At 38.7% G+C, this 18,999-nt stretch overlaps 3 protein-coding genes and 1 non-coding gene across 9 annotated transcripts; 2 read left to right on the top strand and 2 right to left on the bottom strand.

The window, feature by feature from the left end:
• Positions 1 to 1,298: 1,298 nt before the first annotated feature.
• Positions 1,299 to 7,979, top strand: LOC135582017 (vacuolar cation/proton exchanger 3-like). 2 transcript variants are annotated; one of them, XM_065143059.1, is made up of 13 exons: positions 1,299 to 1,775; positions 3,298 to 3,351; positions 3,581 to 3,841; positions 3,962 to 4,029; positions 4,145 to 4,173; positions 5,301 to 5,497; positions 5,571 to 5,783; positions 6,302 to 6,436; positions 6,777 to 6,893; positions 6,976 to 7,029; positions 7,146 to 7,262; positions 7,436 to 7,532; positions 7,715 to 7,949. In XM_065143059.1, exons 1-13 carry the CDS (start codon positions 1,728 to 1,730, stop codon positions 7,729 to 7,731), a joined length of 1,407 nt encoding a protein of 468 aa, XP_064999131.1. In that variant the 5' UTR covers positions 1,299 to 1,727; the 3' UTR covers positions 7,732 to 7,949. The 2 variants fall into 2 exon arrangements, with proteins under 2 accessions (XP_064999131.1, XP_064999130.1); XM_065143058.1 differs by lacking the exon at positions 3,298 to 3,351 and having other exon boundaries at positions 7,436 to 7,979.
• Positions 7,980 to 8,522: 543 nt separating this feature from the next.
• LOC103976869 (uncharacterized) lies at positions 8,523 to 11,775 on the bottom strand. The gene is made up of 6 exons (XM_009392209.3): positions 11,358 to 11,775; positions 10,312 to 10,365; positions 10,115 to 10,195; positions 9,146 to 9,215; positions 8,977 to 9,065; positions 8,523 to 8,833 (listed from the first exon to the last, which is right to left on the bottom strand). The coding sequence occupies exons 1-6, from the start codon at positions 11,514 to 11,516 to the stop codon at positions 8,699 to 8,701; spliced, it is 588 nt and encodes a 195-aa protein (XP_009390484.2). The 5' UTR covers positions 11,517 to 11,775; the 3' UTR covers positions 8,523 to 8,698.
• A 1,157-nt stretch (positions 11,776 to 12,932) lies between these two features.
• On the top strand, positions 12,933 to 17,567 carry LOC103976868 (glucan endo-1,3-beta-glucosidase 6). 5 transcript variants are annotated; one of them, XM_009392207.3, is made up of 3 exons: positions 12,933 to 13,043; positions 13,662 to 14,137; positions 16,424 to 17,567. In XM_009392207.3, the coding sequence occupies exons 2-3, from the start codon at positions 13,809 to 13,811 to the stop codon at positions 17,520 to 17,522; spliced, it is 1,428 nt and encodes a 475-aa protein (XP_009390482.2). In that variant the 5' UTR covers positions 12,933 to 13,043; positions 13,662 to 13,808; the 3' UTR covers positions 17,523 to 17,567. The 5 variants fall into 5 exon arrangements, with proteins under 5 accessions (XP_009390482.2, XP_009390483.2, XP_009390480.2 ...); XM_009392208.3 differs by lacking the exon at positions 12,933 to 13,043 and adding an exon at positions 13,121 to 13,356 and having other exon boundaries at positions 13,743 to 14,137; XM_009392205.3 differs by lacking the exon at positions 12,933 to 13,043 and adding an exon at positions 13,121 to 13,356.
• A 615-nt stretch (positions 17,568 to 18,182) lies between these two features.
• Positions 18,183 to 18,255, bottom strand: TRNAE-CUC (transfer RNA glutamic acid (anticodon CUC)). The gene has a single exon. It is a non-coding gene; the product is annotated as a tRNA-Glu (tRNA).
• Between the last annotated feature and the right edge of the window lie 744 nt (positions 18,256 to 18,999).

Here is an 18,999-nt window from a genome sequence, read left to right as displayed (position 1 = left end):
TGAGTTCTACTTCAAAGGTGTCATTCTTTTTCCTGCACATGCCAACAAGAATTCATAGAGGATCACCCCCTCCTTATACATATGCAAACAAAAGATGCCATGGACTACTCTAGAAAAAGAGATCCTCTTGAAAAATCTGTCAGAAAAGCTTATGTTTCAGCTTTAGATCCAAGATGAGGGTGAAACTTTTGAATTAATGACTGCCAACTTTTACCCTTCTTTTTCTCTTTGCTTTCTTTTCCTGTATTGTAAGAAATTTTGCCCTGCAAATAGGGGAAAAGGAGATCTGCATTAAAGTAGGCATGAACCATGAAACTCCTATTGATAGTAGGAACAAGCAAAGATTTCTACAATCTATCCTTCTGTGTCTCTGAAATGGGCTGCTGAACAATAGATGAAATAATAATTTGAATCAGACTGCAAATTTAATTCACATTCAGGAAAGTAAAAGGATTTTGGCCCACGTAAACAAAATGAAATTATGAACATTGAGCCCAAAACTACGACAACCAAGCAATTGGGCCGAGCAATTTCGGCCCACGTAAGTGATGCTTATAAGTTGGGTCAAGATTTCACTGCAGTGTGAAGTCAAAGCCAACGTCAAATCCAACCAAACATAGAAATCTATGGCTGTAGTGAAGAAGAAAGAGAAAAAATAATTTATTTTTGAATTATATAATATTATGTCTCATAAAATAATTCTGATAATTTAATTCTGTGGGAGCCACAAAATGCTTTCTGCATGTCGATATGCTTCCGAAATCTTGCACAATTAATTGCTGTCACGACCTACCAAGAAATAGCAATCGTAATGTGGCCAACCAATTATGACTAATTAGCCCCTCTACTTTCACACTATCTACATGAAATTGTTCCCATTACATTGTTTTTCTTTAAATATCCAAAGAAGACGCACTTATTCAAATTCAACTTTAAGACCTATTAATCGTTGAGTAATGCGATTGTGATCATAATCATACCAAAAAGTAAATTAATTAGAAAATTCTCTTGCAAAAAAAACATATTTGATAAATAAAATCAGTGATTTTTGTATTTATCCTTTTAATTTTGAATTTATCGCATATTTGTACAAAAATATATCCGCTAATAATAATAATAATAATAATAATAGAAGAAGTTTAAAGGGGTAAATATGTAATTTTGATATTTGTTTATATATATATATATAATAAAGTATAAGTAAATACGCAGTATATATTGGTGTGAGTGGTACGAAATTTCAACGCCATCGAAATGTACGCGGAGTTGCTCGGACGCACGACCAAACCGCTGGTTGCGGGAGACCGTTAGCGTTCGCGTCGCCTTCAAACACAGGAAATGCCGCAGTTTAATGCAAGCGGTAGGGGGACACGAAAACGACGAAGCAGGCGAAGAAGGAAGCATTTCCCACCAAAGTAAAGGAGAAGAGAACGACCGCTTCCAAGATTCCACCTTGGATCATCGCAACCCAAAGAATTGTACCCTCTCCCCTTCCCCCCCCCCATCCCCCTTTGTCCCACCACCTGCTCTCTCTCTCCGCTCTTCTCTGCTTCGTCTTCTGACCGCCCGCGTCTGACTCCCTTCCTCTGTTCTTCTCACTGCTCGCCTTTCTAACGTTCAACCTCGAGGAAACTTCCTTCTGCACTCTTGGTTTTCTCACAGAATTAGTCAACCTTAGGATCGGCACAAAAGAGAAGGCGATACGTTTTCATTTCGGAATCAAGGAAATGAGCGGGAAGCTGCGGGTCGGCTTCGATTCGCAAACGTCTTCGAAGGTTATCATCCACCATTTCCATTTTCTTTGTATACCGCTGTTGATGTTTTCGTTTTCTTGGGATGTACCTACTTTGCATTGATCTTCTAAATTTTCATGCCTTGAGGTGCGAATGGGTTAAAGCAATTTCGCTTCTTTCTTCTTCTTTGGCTTATTTCTTGTCTTCCTTATTTGAGTAGCCTCACTGGTTCATGAGGGAAGTCCTGCAACCCTTTGTGTTGAGGATGAGTTGAGGCTAAGAATTGGATTCTTTCCCAACTTTACACTAGGTATCAACCACCAAACATGTGTATCATTTAAGGTATCCAGCATTGGCTTTAGAATTTTGATTGTGGGTTTGATTTCTTGTGTGTTGCATGAATTACATATTGTTTTGTCTCTCTGTTAAAGACACTGCAATTGGAGTTTCTGCAGTAATTGGTGTTGTTTGCATTAAAGTCGACATTACTTAGCGCTATCTTCACTTAACAAGTGGGTGAAGGTATCTGATTCCACAGACTGGCTGGTCTAAAGAGCAGAATGAGAATAACTTATTGCTTGCTTACTTCTTTTAAAGGAGAGAAATTGGTATATGTTAGGCAATTAAGGTCATAAATGGATGAACACTATGAAGAAGGGATTCTGTACTTCAAAATTGTCACAAAAAACAGCTCATTGAATATTTAGGGGATGGATTGAATGAGATAGCTAGAAAAGGGAAGCATGGTTCTTCGAGACATCGTTTTTGAAGAGGCGCTCAGATTGTTGTTTGTAACGTCTATAGGAGGAGGCAAGGCAGCAGGTAGCTGACTTAACTGGTCATGGGCCTCTTTGACTTTTGGGAAAAAGAAACAGGGCCTGTTGACATTTGATCATCAAATATGATTGCAGAGCAACCAAAACCATGAAAACATATATGAAGATTGAATTAGTAGTGCGTAACTCCATGATTTAGATAGCAAGGAAAGGTAAAGGTAAATTCGGTCTTCGAAGGTTGAATAAAAATGCTTTTATATGGAAGCTTCAAAAAATTCAATGAAGCGCAAAATGAATCCAATAGGCTTGTAGCACAAAAATTGTTGTGCAGAGTGGCAGAGCAAAAACATTAAGTTAGATCAGTGTTAGTAGGATGAGCTTTCAGGACTCGGATGACCATATAGAAACTATCATGTGGATGAGGTTCCATGAACCAGAAACAGGTCACAAGAACCTAAGAGTTTGGGGACAAGGAGATTACTCCAACAAGTGTGTCCTGCATAAGAGTAAGTATGCATGGATTTAAGTGCTATTGGATTGGAATTTTGATCTCGGATTCCATGTACAAATGACTACATTTTCCTTCTTATTCACCAAAAGCTGCCAAAGAAGAAGCTTCTTATGCATGTTCATCTTATGCCAATTTGCTCCCTTGTTTATCATGTCATTTATAAGTTGAGTCCGAGAAATTTACTGATGATAGTCCTCGAGTCCGAGATCTTCACTGATCATAGTCCATTATGTCTGCAGTGTCGTTGTTCCTCTTCATAATCAATCTTTCTTTACAGATGGACAAAATTGATGAAAAACCTCAACTGGGCATAGTTCACTCTCACTTTGAAGTGAGTTTTCTTATGCTTATTCCATAGAACCTCCTCCATACTGCCTTTTCTCCATGTCTATGATGAAATGTATATTGCAGTACTTCAACTGTAGATCAACAAAATTTTAACGTATCAACAAAAAAGGAAATTAACCCTGCATATATGATTTTATGAGCTTAAATTATTTAATTCATGAAAGTCTTTTGTTTGTGACTTATGCTTATATGTTAATTGGTTCATCACACAGATGGGTTCTATGGATGGTAGATCAGAGCATGAATTTGAAGATGAAAGCCTTGTTAGCCCCATGGAACTCACAAAAATGACTAATGGTCTGACTGGAATTCATCATGGTTCCTTCTCTGCTGTGGAACAACAGAAAAGTATCGACAACATCAATACCAGCTTGTTGAGGAGCTTAAAAGTAATACTGTTTACATCCAAGATAAATATATTGATGCCTTGTGGACCTTTAGCAGTCGTGATTCATCATTTGACTGAGGATCAAGTTAGTTGATTTTCTCTAAACCTTTCTTATTTCAGTTGTTGATGTTTTCTGTAGGAACATATATAAACAATTAATTTTTATTTATGATTTATCTTGTGGTAATATTTTTTTGGCATTTAGGGATGGGTGTTCTTTCTGAGTTTGCTGGGCATTATTCCATTGGCAGAGCGTTTAGGTTTTGCCACAGAGTACGATGCTTAGTATTCTATTATTAACATGATAGATAAGCTATTATTCTTCAACTCATTTATGCAGCATCATAAGTTAGCAATCTGATACAATTATGTTCTTGCCATGATGCAGGCAGCTAGCACTTTTCACAGGACCAACAGGTAGTATTTTGTTCCATGCAGATTTAAGGCTCACACTTTTGGTATTTTGGGACAGCAATAATCAAAGCCACTTGTAGTATTTAAACAACTAAAACATACTAAACAGTCCTGATAATTACTAGCTTTTTACTAAACTGCTTATCATTGGATTTCATTATTTGATGGACATCTCCATAAATTTTTAATTTGTTGTCTTTGATTTTAATGAAAGTTGGTCAAACATAATTAATCAATTTAATGAGCTGCATAAAGTAAAACTAGATCAAGCTACTTCCAAGTCAAACTGACCATCCATCCGGTGATCCTACTCGACGAATTGGTTAGTTACGATGACTGAGATCTAATTCTCTGCTGGCCATTATAGTTCTCATCTATTGAAATGGTATTTAGCTTACTTAAGAATACATGAGAGCCAGCATCTCTTTGCTTGCATCATAACGAGTTTTAAGCATAAATTTAGTTATGGTTCTGTTGAAACACTCAATACTGGATGGCCATCTACACAAGGATTGCCATTTCATGGAAAAATAGGATGTCAATAGTTTTTTTGGCATGGTACAATTATTGTGGCATGCTGGTTGGCACGTACTTGTACCGGCTAGCGCAACCTAAAAATTGGCCTAATCATATATGGCCATCTTGGCACAATTCGGCATGATACCTTCCAAGTCCATTCTGGCACGGTAAGATCTGAAAGTCCCAATATGTATCGATCAACATGATAGTGAACTGTTGTATGCTAAATCCATCTTCTAGCATTTGTTCAATGTCGTAAGAGTTTATTATGCACAATCCAAGGAAACAAGCTTGGAACTTTGCAGCTCAGGTAATCCAAATTCATGAGTACTCGATGATGCTAATGTGATCAAATTTTCCTAATGTAACTAAAAAAGGATTAAATCTGAGAATTTTTGTCTTCAATGTCATTTATATAGAACAAATTATGCCTGCCATTTACTCAAACCAGAGGAGCAGCAAATGGCCTGTTCTGTGCAAGGACAAATATTTTGCACATTTCAATAACTGTTAGTAATAGTTTCTGCTTTTGCATATATGCAGCCCCTTGTTACATGCTCACCCAGATGATGAAGAGTTTTGTTCTAACACTAGCAAATACACACATGCAGTGGGAGGCCTTCTGAATGCTACTTTTGGAAATGCAACAGAGATGATAATATCGGTCCATGCACTAAAAGGTGGAATGATACGGGTCGTTCAACAGTCGCTACTAGGATCCATATTGTCAAATATGCTGCTGGTTCTTGGTTGCGCATTCTTCTGCGGAGGGATTGTTTTTATGAAGAAGGACCAAGTTTTCGATAAGGTACTGTTATTTGATTACGGGACTGTGCGGTTTAATTATGAAGGTCACAGTGATTGTTACTACTCTGTGGCAGGCAGCTGCTGTAGTGAACTCCGGCTTGCTTCTGATGGCAGTGATGGGCTTGCTCTTCCCTGCTGTTCTCCATTACACACACTCTGAAGTACATTATGGCAAATCAGAATTAGCCCTTTCAAGGTTTAGCAGCTGCATAATGCTTGTGGCATATGCCTTTTACCTTGTTTTCCAGCTAAAAGGTCATAATGAATCCTACGAGCGGGTCAATGAGGTTAGTTCTTCATCCAGTTTTCGCAATATCCTTCCGTTCTTCTTGATATTTTTCTTGGCATTTCATCCTGATAACTATGGTGGTTTTAGATTGATACAAGTGTATTCTCTATGATACAGTTTGTTTCTTTGGCATATAGCTGCTGCTTCTGGAAAAAAACTTAAACCTTTTTATTTTTCTCAAATTGAGTTTTTTACTGCTAAATCTGATCTATAATGATCTCCAACATAAGATTTTAGGATACCATTGGTGAACATTATATAGGATCAGAGATTTTTTTTCCTAAAAAGGTCACATGTTTTTCTTTTATAATTTGGAAACTCAATTGTGCAGAAATGATCTCCAGTTGATGCTAACTCTGGATAAAATTATGCTACTTTTTGATGAATTGCTGTTTTGTTCAGTTATTTTTTTGACATTTATTTCCTGGTTTTATTCGATCTTCCATCTTCAGTTGTGCATTCTTACACAACATGGCATTTTTCATTCTTCGGTTCTAAAATTAAATTTAACTGAAGGAAGGAGGTCAAAATGAAGGGGGTACAGATGATGAAGAAGTTCCTGAGATTTCCAAATGGGAAGCCATCATTTGGCTAGCAATTTTGACTGGTTGGATCTCAGTGCTCTCTGACTACTTGGTTGATGCCATACAGGTTTGTATTTTGCTTTTCTACTCCTTAATTCTTTTGCTGAAGTTTGATTTTAGAGTGTCACTGTGTAAATTAGTACAATAAGTGCACTTCATGTTCCAACAAAATTATACATGATCTTCTTGGTCATGTAGCTTTGTACTTCCTTCAAATGTAAATGACTTCACCTTTTATTTGCACATTATATTTGTTAAAATAAGTTTTCAAAATTTCAAGAAAAATCTGGCAAGAGTCTCACCTAATAGACCAGGAAATGTAGATTGCATTCTTTCTACTGTTTCATTACCTCTTCCCACCATTGTTTGATGACCTGTTGCCACTGCATCCATGATTCCTCTCACAGGGTGCTTCAGCCGCATGGAACATTCCTATTGCTTTCATAAGCGTCATTTTGCTGCCGATCGTGGGGAACGCAGCTGAGCATGCGAGTGCAATCATGTTTGCCATGAAGGACAAGCTCGTAAGGCTCCACATCCCTTAAATCTTCGAAGTTGTACTGCTTGATCATCTTGAGGAAGGCTTCTCTATCATATTTTCTCCAGGACATTTCTCTAGGAGTTGCTATTGGGTCATCAACACAGATATCCATGTTTGGGGTATGCCTAGTAATCATCATCTTTACTCACCATGGACAGCCCAACATATTGTTTTCAGCAGGGTCTTTACGAACAATCTATCTCATGCTATTCCATTGCATGTATTCACCATGCAGATCCCTTTCTGTGTGGTGGTAGGGTGGATAATGGGACGACCAATGGACCTAAATTTCCAACTTTTTGAGACAGCATCACTCTTCATTACAGTATTAGTTGTAGCCTTCATGTTGCAGGTAAGCTTCTGGTTGTACTACAAATGTTAAGAAAAGTAGATTAATCTGTTTCCAGATGGCCTTTCGAAAGCAATCGCAGCAAAATCTCTGGACTATACTAAGATCCAGTAGAATCTAATCATTCTTGCTATTTATGATGTGATCACAAGTTGATATGATGGTTTTTGTTCCAGGAGGGTACTTCTAACTACTTCAAAGGTTTAATGCTCGTTCTTTGCTACCTAATAGTAGCTGCCAGCTTCTTTGTACATGTTGACCCTTCTCCAGTCCGTGAGTTCCTCACATCAGTTGCTAGCTTACCATATGCATCAACCAGAAATCAAAATCTTTCACACACCGACCAACAACATTTGATTACTGCTTTTGCTTCAAGCATTCACCACTGCAAATGTATATACTCCTTTGGTCATTCAACACACCTAAATGGCCGAATGGGAATAATTTTTTTGCAGAAGACAAGAAACCCTGAAGATAGCAGCAGGCGGGCATTGTTTCGGATGTGGTACGCGAAAGCTGGTTGCGAGGCATCAACTGTTGCTTTGGGTTCGCAGTTTCAGCAGAGGAGCAGTGATTCCAGTGGATGACGATTTCTTTAGTGTAGAGGAGCTGATCTTTATAGTTCCATCGGAGGGCTAAAGATTTAGACATGTATAAAAGGAAAAAAATATACATATATATCTGCTAAAGGTTTTATGCTGACAAGCCATTTAACAAATGGATCTGTTCAACGCTCAGTCTGAAACATAATATCATATCGTCTATTTTTCTGAAAAGGAGTTGAAACGAGTAAGAAACAGTACCCGATACATACCCAAGTACGTCTCTGCACCACTCGGGTTCTTCTGGCAGCCTCTGATGCTGAAATGTTTGAAAACAGGAAAAGCATCAGAGCAACAATCAGCAAATAATTTGTAGCCAAAGAAGGATCGATCTGTAACTTTTTGACTACGAAAGTTGGATAGAAAACAAAATATCACTGTACAACGATGACAAAGCTCTGTGAAATGACAAGAGAGTAGACACAATACGTTCAAAAGAGTTTGAAGAAGCTTCATATCACGAGTCGGATGATCCCACCGATCATAGTATATGACATAATGAATCTTGATTGGCGCGAGCACAATCTCTGTTTTCGTTTGTCGACTTAGGAAATCCACGAGCACAAATCTAAAGAAAAGCAAATAAAAAGGTAACATAGTGATTAAACAAATAAAGGTTTCAAACTGGGAAGATCGCACAAAACATACCGACACTCCAAGAGCATGTAACGGCATTTAGATTCAATTGTCATAAAAGTCATGGGCAATTAGATTCAATAGTTATAAAGTCGTGGGTGATTAGATTCAATTGATAACATAATCTTGTACAAACAAGAGGAGGCTTGAGCCACAACAATCCCAGATGAACCAAATTGCACCAAAACAAGGGCTCTACTTCTACCGATCCTTCAGCTCTTGTTCGAAGTCCATTAGTTTCTCACGGATAGGTATCAAAAATGTCCTCAGATCCTTGCATATCTGCATTTTATCTTTGGCTGCCAAATCCTTTTCCTCACTGAGACTCACCTCTACCTGCAAGAGCAGACATCATTATGAAATGCTACACTGCAACATTGCTCTGATTTTGTCAGACCATGAATTAATAACAGTTAAGTAAACGCTGCCTAAATTTGTGAATTAGATGATATTCTAGATGGTAGTGATAGGGCATGTACCTGCAGATCCTCAAGTTCACCAAATGAGAACTCAGGGATATCTAAGTGACCCTTGATCTTCTTGTTCTCATTTTGAATCAACCATTCACCTGCTCCACAACTCGATGAGCTTATACCACAAGGCAAAAGAAACAGATCTGGAGTCACCAAGACAAAAGAAGTACTCTACCTTTGAACTTCAAAGTTAATTCGTAGGTATAACCAACTCTCTTCTTATTTCGCACTGTCACAAGAAAAGCCTGCTCGACACAGTCAATAATATAATGCTATGTTAGTAGCTTTTAAGGCATTAGGTGCTTAAGTAATAAAGATAATCAATAAATACTTCAAGATTAATAAGAAAGAGCACAGAAACCAAGTTCTGCTCGGCCATTTGATACATTATTAAACCAGCTAACCAGATGTCAAAGAAAAACACAGAATGGCACAAAATGCCGTGCATTTGCACACAAAGAGAACAGGTAAACAGCCTTAGTCATTTCACACACTATCCTAAAAAGGACAGATATTTGAGTTTCATTATTTAATAAGCCAGCATTATTTTTCTTAAATTGAATCAAACCAAACAATGATAATTTTTAAATATATCAGTGGTGATTTCTCAATGATTCATCAACTCTCAGTCTGTAAGATACACATGTCAGGGACACAGAGGAACATATACTACATCAGATATTCAATGACATGAGGAAATATTATCAGTCAGTTCAGGCTATCTTGTATAATCTATAGTTGTTTTAAGAATTCTGTTGGAGTCATATGTCTGGTGTCTTTCCAGCAAAGGTGTTTCTTGACATTTCATTTATAGAACCATATGATGCCACAAAATATTACATTTATAGAAATAAGAGGATCAGATGCAGCCACATATTCAAGCAAAGAAAGCATGACGGAGAATGATGATTATCCCATATTTAAGGATATCTAGACCATAAAAGTAGAGCATAGAAACCTAAAACTCAGGAAGAGCTCAAGATCTAAACAGGAGGTCCAGATAGAATTCCTTTTGGACATCATGGCCACAGAATGATTAATCTTACATGTGCTAACTCCATAAATAAGGCTTCACACATAGAAAGTAGAACTGTGATAAACAACAACCAAACTGAAATTATGGATTAAATGGTCTTATACTTACATCGCCTGAACATTTGGACACATCATTGATATATGCTTTACCATTAGAGAATTCCAATGAGTCCATCGACTTGAGCAACTCCTGAAATTCAAGATCAAACCCATCTACATTTTCTCAAACAACAAGAGAATAAGGTATTTCAATAGATTCACGCCAACGTACATACTCTTCATCTATGAATTTATAAGGTTTCGTACCTTTATTCTGTTACTTGCCCACGAATTAAGGTTTCTCTCCTCCCAGGTTCCAGCCTGCAAATTTATCCAAATAATCAAGGCACGCATGAAAAAAGAAACAATACAAAAAAAAAAAAATCTTATCTCACAGAGTTTGTGAGCATGCTTTTAGTTTAGATGAGAAGCATCTTAAACTGTCAGCTGATAAAAACAATACTGAGGAAAAATACAATATTTCATAGGATGAAGGCGACCCAACACATCCTCCCACTGTGACCAACCATATCTTATGAAGCAAGATAAGCAAAACATAAGAGATCTAAAATACATATTGTCAGACATATGACATTGACAAATCTATAAATAAATATTTCAAAAGGCTTCACTAAATGGAGAGTTAAAACAGTGTATTAATAACCACTAGATTACCTCGATAGACATTGTATTGACTAGAGTTTTGCACACTAGATTTCCTTTTTTTTCAGATATATTAATAGCCACCTGTAAGTGTGACTGATGACTACAGTAAAAATGAGAATCTATGTTGCTCAATCTTAACGCCATGCTTATTGCTCAAATTTAGGAATATAATATTACAGCTTAACACGGTGCAAATTTAACATACTGGTACGTATATATGATTCTAAATTAAAATATCTAAAAATATATGTTCCTTACAATTTAAATAATTCTAAATATGTTTATTTTAAATGCGAAAAAGTAATTCCATTTTACTTTCTCTTCTATTTTTATTTTATCTCTTATTTTCTCATCTTTTTCTTTCCTTTTCTTCTTCCTTCATATTTTCTTGTCTTTTCTTATCCTTTTTCTGTGCACGATAGAGTAGATATCGCCATAAGTTCTAAAAAATAGTTCACAGTTAAGCTTGTCTACTCAAACTTTCAAATGACATAAAAATTAATACTGCTTACAGACGAGCTTCATGTCATGCACACAATCCATCCTTATCTTATTTTAAAACTAGCGTCAAACCATTAACCCCACGTTACATCACATACCAAAATTAGAACAAAAAAAAAACAAAGAGAAAGCGATGGGGAAGGGACCTGATTCCAGACGGATCCCAGGGTGTTGGGCTGAGGCTGCTTGGAGATGTCGTCGGCGGAGAGCTTGCGGGGCACCGGAAGGGGGGCAGCGTCCTCCCGCGTCTCCCTCACCCAGTAGGTGTAGGACGCCTGCTTCTCGGCCACCCCGCCGCCCTCCATACGTAAATCGCCGCTACCCTACCGGATTCGAGGAATCGAAGGCCCGGCGAGAAGACAAGAACCGATCGACGGAAAGAGAAGAAGGAGAAGAACGAGATCGGATCGCAAGGTCGACCGAGGCGGCTCTCCGACGAGTTTGGGGAAGCGAAGACCCTGGAAGAGGCAGGCGAGGATCGTTATAGGCAGGCGCTTGTCTAAATCGGGGACGACTCTTAGCTCCGCATCGGCTAAACCGGGAGGGTTCTCGAAGCTTCCGGGGTCTTCGGAGCCCTTCTCGAGCCGGTACTCTCACACGGGCTGGTGTATACTAGCAGCATCCGCACGTGTCCACTGGAGCCCAACTTGACCTGACCCAACCTATAATTAGACTCGGATCCACGAGCCTCATTGCAACGTTATTTGAATTCGGCTCGAATTATTTTCAATATAACTAAAACTAATTAATTTTAGTAACTAAATGTGAATTTTCGACTTCAGGTATTCTCATCAGCATTATATTAAATATATATGTATATATATATATATATATATATATATATATATATATATAAGAAATTTGATTTCATCCTTTTAAGTGAATTAGATGTCGGTATGACTATTGTTAACAGTTTAATTTTCGCTTACAATGCATTAAAAACAAAATAAGATAATCACAATAATTAAGATAAGATCTTATAGTCTTGTTGAGAGGAAAGAAAGATTTAGTTTGGATTAGAGAGATGAACATAACACATGATGTTTGAATATAATTTTACTTTATTTTCTGAGAAAATGGAAAGTTTGAGACGAGTGCAGAGTACTCGTCCCCGCAAGTCTCTAAATCTGTGAAAGCTCTGATGCATGCTCTTTAAGATCCAGAGATGATGAAGACTGAGGAACGCAGAGTGCTCAGCCAAAAGCCTCTGTGACCCACAATTTATATCACCCATCGATGATGACCCCATTCTCTTATCCGAAACAGGTGAGGGGACTGGGTCAGCTCTACCGGAGCAATGACCCTCTACAATACTCACTGGTAATCAATGTTCGCTTTTGGAGATTCATTTGCTTCAACGAATGATTACAGATGTAGCTTTATTGTAGTTTATTCACAGAGTAATTATGTCTTCCTCATTGCTTTCTCTGTGATCCTACCATCAAGAAAGAACTGTTTACCTGTCACTGTGAAGCTAGTAGTAATGCACAGGACATGGCACTCACCAGTAACGAGACGGACCCAGTCACAAGCTTGTGCGCACCTGCTTCGGCCTGGAACAGCCCGGAGTGCTCATGAACTCATCAAACTTGTCGTGTCCGTTTCAAAACACTAATGTTTCCAGGTATCCTTCTGCTTTCTTCCAAATGAGTTTTCGAATTCATACACTGCGCATAACGCATGAATCATATCACCACAGACTCTGCAGGTCGGCAAACTCTGGATCCGTGAATGCTTTCACATCTTCCAAGAGTATTGTCAGTCAAAACATTTATGGCGAAGACCACTGTGTGAAGCACCATTATCCAAGCCAAGAAGGGTGCCATCTTCAGGTACTTTCTCTATAATTCATGCCAAGAGAAAACGACCGCAGTCCATTATTCATGCACGGAGCCACCTCATCTTCGTTGTCGCGCAGTGTGCTCAGGATCTTTAACTCCCCCGTCGTCTCAGTCGAAACAAAAAGAAAAGGATAAAAAGGATTTTTTGTATCTTTTCTTCTTAGCGGTGCTAATTAAATGTGGAGTCGGGATTTGTTAGATAAGCGAGGCGCTTTAAGCTTGTTGCCTTTTTCTTTTTCTCTGAGTGGGGAAGGGGAATAGACTGGGCTGGCTGTCATGCTGCAGCCGAGAGGCCTTTGGATTGGTCTGTGTGATTAAGAATATTCTCTCTTTTTATTTTTGCTTTGTTTTTTCCGTGATCTTTGCCCCTCCTTTCTTTGCTTCTGCATCCTGTTTCAGAAAGATTTTTCCTTTGCCACCACCACCTACTCTTGTTGTAAAAGGCTCTTTGAAGCTCATCAAGTGTCGATGCAATTTCCAAGGGACTATTTTTGGATCTGAAGAAGCTATTTTTGGGTTCTTGCTGCAAGCTTTAATCCCTTCTTGGAAAAAAAACCAAAACATCATATTTATTGCTGTTGACTGCTGTCTCTGTGTTGATTTCTTCAGGTTGCTCTAAGTGGATTTCCTTGGGGATTTTTTTGCTGGTGGTAGTGAAATCTCTTGATCCAACTCTTCTTCTGTTGTTAGACTTGGGGGTTCTCGAGTTCATGAGGTAGACTGGGAACAAGATCTTGGAGTTGCAGCTTGGGGAGAATGGGGTGGATTTCACTTGCTTTTGGGGTTCTTTCTTGGATTTGCTTACTGGTTTCTGTGGGTGGGATTGGTGCTAATTGGGGGACACAGGCAAGCCACCCTCTATCGCCAACTACGGTGGTTCAGATGCTGAAGGAGAATGGGTTTCAGAAGGTGAAGCTGTTTGATGCTGAAGAGGGCACAATGAGTGCCCTGAGGAAGAGTGGGCTGGAGGTCATGGTTGGCATCCCAAATGACATGCTTGCGATGCTGGCCACTAGTATGAAGGCTGCAAACAACTGGGTGTCCAATAATGTCTCAGCATACATCAATGATGGAGTCAATATCAGGTTCTCACTTTCTTCAGTACATTGCTTTCTAACTAGGGTTATATCTTGTGATCCATATGATTGCAGTTGCTAAATGATTCCTTATGAACTTTTAATTTGAGATAATAGATCACCTCCAAGTATTCCAATAATACAATCCTGCGTACACTTGATGAATATTGAGACATCGGGATTTAGCATATTGAACTCAGTCACTCTACCTAGCTGAGGACTCTTTGGTAGCATTTTTGGTGTATCACCTGGGAGTACTCGGAAACCGTAATCCTGCACACACTTGATGATATTGAGACCTGGAAATTTAGAATATTCCAAGAACACAATCCTGCATGCACTTGATGTATATTAAGACCTCGAGATTTAGCATATTGAAGACAATCACTACCTAGCTGAGGACTCTTTTGTTGCATTTTCGGAACAAACCCGTCTTTCCTTTTCTTTTTGTCAAAAATAGAAGAACTATATTAACTCAAAGGATGATTACGAGGTAAAGCTTGCTCATCAGAGTACAAAATAGAGAAAAGTCAGGATGCCAATCCTGCCTCCAAATGTGATCCGCTTTGGACTGTTTAGTAAAAGAAGCAAGTGAGTGGGCACACTGGTTGCCTTCCCTAAAGGTGTGTAACACTCTCCACTCGACGAACGAGTCAAGTAGAACAAAAATCTCGCAAAGAGACTTAAGAAGGAACCAAGGAGGGAGTTCCTTCTTGAAACAGACCCATCTTAACTGCATAATATACCACGTTCTTTCAGCATTTATGCAGTCCCCACAATTGGGTGAGAAGTCATGGCTCTCGAAATCCTAACCAATATGGGACTGCATGAAATTATTAAACACAAAGTTATAGGCCGATTGAAACTGTTTGTAAATAAAGAAAGAGATGAGGCACAACACTGGGATCTAGAAGTAGGAGAGGAAGCAAAAAGTTGGGGTTTGAGGTCCAGTCTTCTGAGCTCCTAGTTCTGCTTGCAATGACTCATAATTTGCTTTTAGCTTTTCTATTTCTTAAAGATCTTTCTTGATCTGGCAATTTAAGTATCAATGACTTTGTCAAATTTATACAGTTTCTTTAATGAATGTGTTGTTCTTTACTGTTCTTACTTATTTCACCAAAAGAAAAATATATGAGAAATTAGTTGAAAGAACAGCATCACGTATTCTGCTAATAATCTAAATATTTCGCTCTATTGGAATTCTCATTATGCTAAATCTAACAAAAACATCTCAAATTGTTCCTGCCACTATGAAGTGTGTTCTATTCTTGCCTCTTCCCTTTAGAAACCATGTATGGCATGGTTAAAACTGCAACTTCTTTGACAGATGCTTACTGATAAGACGTTTTAATTCATATTAAAGCGACAACTATGGACATTATCAAAACATTTTAATTTTTGCAATCATAATTGTTATGATACACCATTAACTTTCTCATGAGCATGAAGCGGCTAGGTAGATATTATACCTTTTCGGGATTCCATTGTGCGTGTAAGAGCACAGAGCTGCTAAGCGATACCATTACCAAAACCGAATAACAACGTGGTCTTCTACGACAGCATGGAAATGAAGGGTTTCTCTCACCTCACGTTTCTTCTCCTCAAACGTGATTGCCAAGGGTCACCCCTGCCGGTTATATTAGTTATATATTTATGGATTTATTAGTTTCCTCTCATTGGGAATCTACCATGTTCTAAACTGATTTTATTAGGAATGGATGCTAGCTGACTGGACTTTTTACAACGGATCTATGATTTTATTCGAATTTTTCTGAGAAGCTCCGTAACAAGTGATAATTAGGCCTCCTTAGGAGATATTTCCATCAGGATTACTATTGTAGTGATCAGGTTTGGGATTTGAAGAATTCCTAGATTGTAGATCCGTGTTCTATATGCATTCTCCGAACCCCTTGTTTAACCTTTTCCTTTCTCAAACAAGAAGCTTCTTTGACGATATAAGTACTCTTCCTTGTGTTTTTCTATTTAGATGTTGATGTATGCTAATTTCCATGTATTGATATTGATCACGTCATATAAAACCTGAGCTGCCCCTTTCTTTATGAGGATTTCTTGACTTTTGGTTTATAATGGCAATCACTCGAACTGCAGTTAGCATGCAAGTCCAGCCTAGTGGTAAAGGTTGATGAACCAAGGTGACAGTACCTGAAATACTTTGTGATGTTCAATGCTGCAATTTAAACATTGTGTTCTGGTTCCCTCACATTGAAATTTTCAGAAGGAATAATTCATATTGATGCTTTGCTCAGCAAAATTTTGCTCTCTTATCATGAACAGGTATGTCGCAGTTGGAAATGAACCTTTCTTGCAGACCTACAATGGGAGCTTTCTGCAGACTACTTTTCCAGCACTCCAAAATATCCAAGGAGCTCTCATCAAAGCAGGCCTCAGTAACCAGGTCAAAGTCACTACTCCACAAAATGCTGATGTTTATGCGTCACCTAGTGGTCGACCTTCTGATGGGGACTTCCGCTCTGACATTCGCGACCTCATGCTGGCCATTGTCAAGTTCCTCAATGACAATGCCGCACCCTTCACCGTGAACATCTATCCTTTCATCAGCCTTTATAGCGACCCCAACTTTCCTGTGGACTATGCATTCTTCGAAGGATCTTCCTCTGCTGTCGTTGATGGTTCAGTCACATACAGCAACATGTTCGACGCAAATCTTGATACTCTCGTATGGGCCATGAAGAAGAATGGCTTCCCAAATCTCCCCATCATCGTTGGTGAGATTGGTTGGCCAACAGACGGCGACGTGAATGCAAATGTTCAATATGCTCAGAAGTTCAATCAAGGATTCATGAACCACATCTCATCAGGGCAGGGCACACCGATGAGGGCTGGACCGATTGATGCATACCTTTTCAGTTTGATCGATGAGGATCAAAAGAGCATCCAACCAGGGAACTTCGAGCGGCACTGGGGTATCTACACTTACGATGGGTGGCCAAAGTATCAGCTGAATCTGGGGACGACGAAGACTGGCACGCTACTTCGTGCCAAGAATATCCAGTATCTGGACAAGAAGTGGTGTGTTCTGAAGCCCTCTGTCAATCTCGATAACTCAAAGGTCGCACCGAGCATCAGCTATGCATGTGCTAATGCAGATTGCACTAGTCTCGGTTACAAGACTTCGTGTGGCGATCTGGATGCCCGAGGGAATATATCATATGCTTTCAACAGTTTTTACCAGAAGAACGACCAGGACGATGTGGCTTGTGGTTTCGAAAACCTGGCGACGACCACCAACAAGGATCCATCCACTGGTACTTGCCGGTTTGGTGTAATGATCATAGCTGATTCTGGAATCAGATACCAGGGAGCTGGTCTGATACTGTCTGTACTTCTTTCACTATTTCTTACCTTGTTTTGACATTATTATGCATGGTGTCTTCAAATTGCAGCCATACTTCCATGACTAGTGTGCATTCAGTGATCATGAGCTCTTAGCTATATAGAACAGAGTTAACACCTGTCATCTACAGTAGGAAGTTCCCCATTTATTTTTGCTTAATTGTGTCTGAATGATTCATAATTACTTGGGTAGGATACTGTCACTACGAAGTCAGCTGTTAGAACTCAATCTGTCAGATAGTCAGCAGAAAGAACACAAACAAGAGCAGATGGGGCTTCAACGGACATGGGATGGGAGCCCAGATGCCTCAACCTCTGATGTGACGAGACTTCGCAAGTACAGTGAAATATTTTCCATGTCGAGGGCGGCAAGGCAAAATATCAAACATGTGGTGTGCTAGGATCAGCCGAGCAAAATCACAAACAATTGGAGCTCAATTTGTCGGATCGTCGGCAGAAAGAACAAAAAACAGGAAAGGTTTCAGCGACATGATCTTCTTCTGCTCTCTCTGGGCAGCAGATGGGTGCTTCACAGGACATGGAATGGAGCCCAGCTGCCTTCACCTCTGATGTAATAAGAATCCGGAAATATTCGCAATGACGAGGCAAAAAAACAAACATGTGATGTGCGTCAGTTAAACATAAGTGCATAAAATAAATAAATAAGTTCCAAAATTATTTCCGTTGCCGGGACTCGAACCCGGGTCTCTCGGGTGAGAGCCGAGTATCCTAACCAACTAGACTACAACGGACTCACATCCACCTTTGGATTAGATTTATTTATATATATAATCTAAACATAAATGAGATGATGCAACAGCTCATAAAGAATTGGGAATTGTATTCCCCCCCCCCCCCACTCAATGAGCTAATAAATGCAACATTGTAACACCTGGCATAAAGTATGTTAAGGAAATAGCCAATTGACTTGATTCTATGTTTTCTTTATCATGGTGATAGGGCACACAACAAAAGACTGCCACTTGCTATCTCATTGAACCCCAACCAAGTACATGAAGCAAGTTGGTGTCATATATTTAGCATAGACACATAAAATATTAGAGCTCATATTAAATTCTACTTGTCAATTTGAGGACACCAAAGAACAAACTTGGGTTTAAACAACTGGATTAGATGCAAGGATGCAACAGCTCAAGTGCTCTTGATGGAGATGAAAGGTGTTAGATAAAGCTAAAGTTCAAATTTTATAATATATTTTTGTCAATTATATTAACTACTTCATTAAAATTTAAATAATTGGTCCCTTGAACAATGCCCTCTCGATGCAATATTTGGGCCACATTTTAGATTTTATAAAAAAGAATTTATTATTATATTTTTATTTTAAATCAAATCATCTACCTTCGTGTTCACGAGAGATAACAAAGGTTGAATCTTTATGTTCAATTCAACCAATTAAGATGTTTTTGCTTTTCGAGATTCACTTGTGGACATTATGAAATTAGTTATATGAGAAAATGAATTGTTGATTAATT

Source organism: Musa acuminata, chromosome BXJ3-3 (genome assembly GCF_036884655.1).
Source record: "Musa acuminata AAA Group cultivar baxijiao chromosome BXJ3-3, Cavendish_Baxijiao_AAA, whole genome shotgun sequence".
Classification (NCBI taxonomy): Eukaryota; Viridiplantae; Streptophyta; class Magnoliopsida; order Zingiberales; family Musaceae; genus Musa; species Musa acuminata.
Note: the sequence above shows the minus strand (reverse complement) of the source record. Positions and strands in the feature narration are given on the sequence as shown.

Coding starts and splice junctions, on each gene's coding strand:
- LOC135582017 (XM_065143058.1), top strand. CDS start 1,728: ATGAGCGGGAAGCTGCGGGTCGGCTTCGATTCGCAAACGTCTTCGAAG. Junction 3,842..3,961: donor ATCATTTGACTGAGGATCAA/GTTAGTTGATTT, acceptor TTTGGCATTTAG/GGATGGGTGTTCTTTCTGAG. Junction 6,437..6,776: donor ACTTGGTTGATGCCATACAG/GTTTGTATTTTG, acceptor TTCCTCTCACAG/GGTGCTTCAGCCGCATGGAA.
- LOC103976869 (XM_009392209.3), bottom strand. CDS start 11,516: ATGGAGGGCGGCGGGGTGGCCGAGAAGCAGGCGTCCTACACCTACTGG. Junction 9,216..10,114: donor TGTCCAAATGTTCAGGCGAT/GTAAGTATAAGA, acceptor TGTGTCGAGCAG/GCTTTTCTTGTGACAGTGCG. Junction 8,834..8,976: donor GTGAACTTGAGGATCTGCAG/GTACATGCCCTA, acceptor CTGCTCTTGCAG/GTAGAGGTGAGTCTCAGTGA.
- LOC103976868 (XM_009392207.3), top strand. CDS start 13,809: ATGGGGTGGATTTCACTTGCTTTTGGGGTTCTTTCTTGGATTTGCTTA. Junction 14,138..16,423: donor AATGATGGAGTCAATATCAG/GTTCTCACTTTC, acceptor TATCATGAACAG/GTATGTCGCAGTTGGAAATG.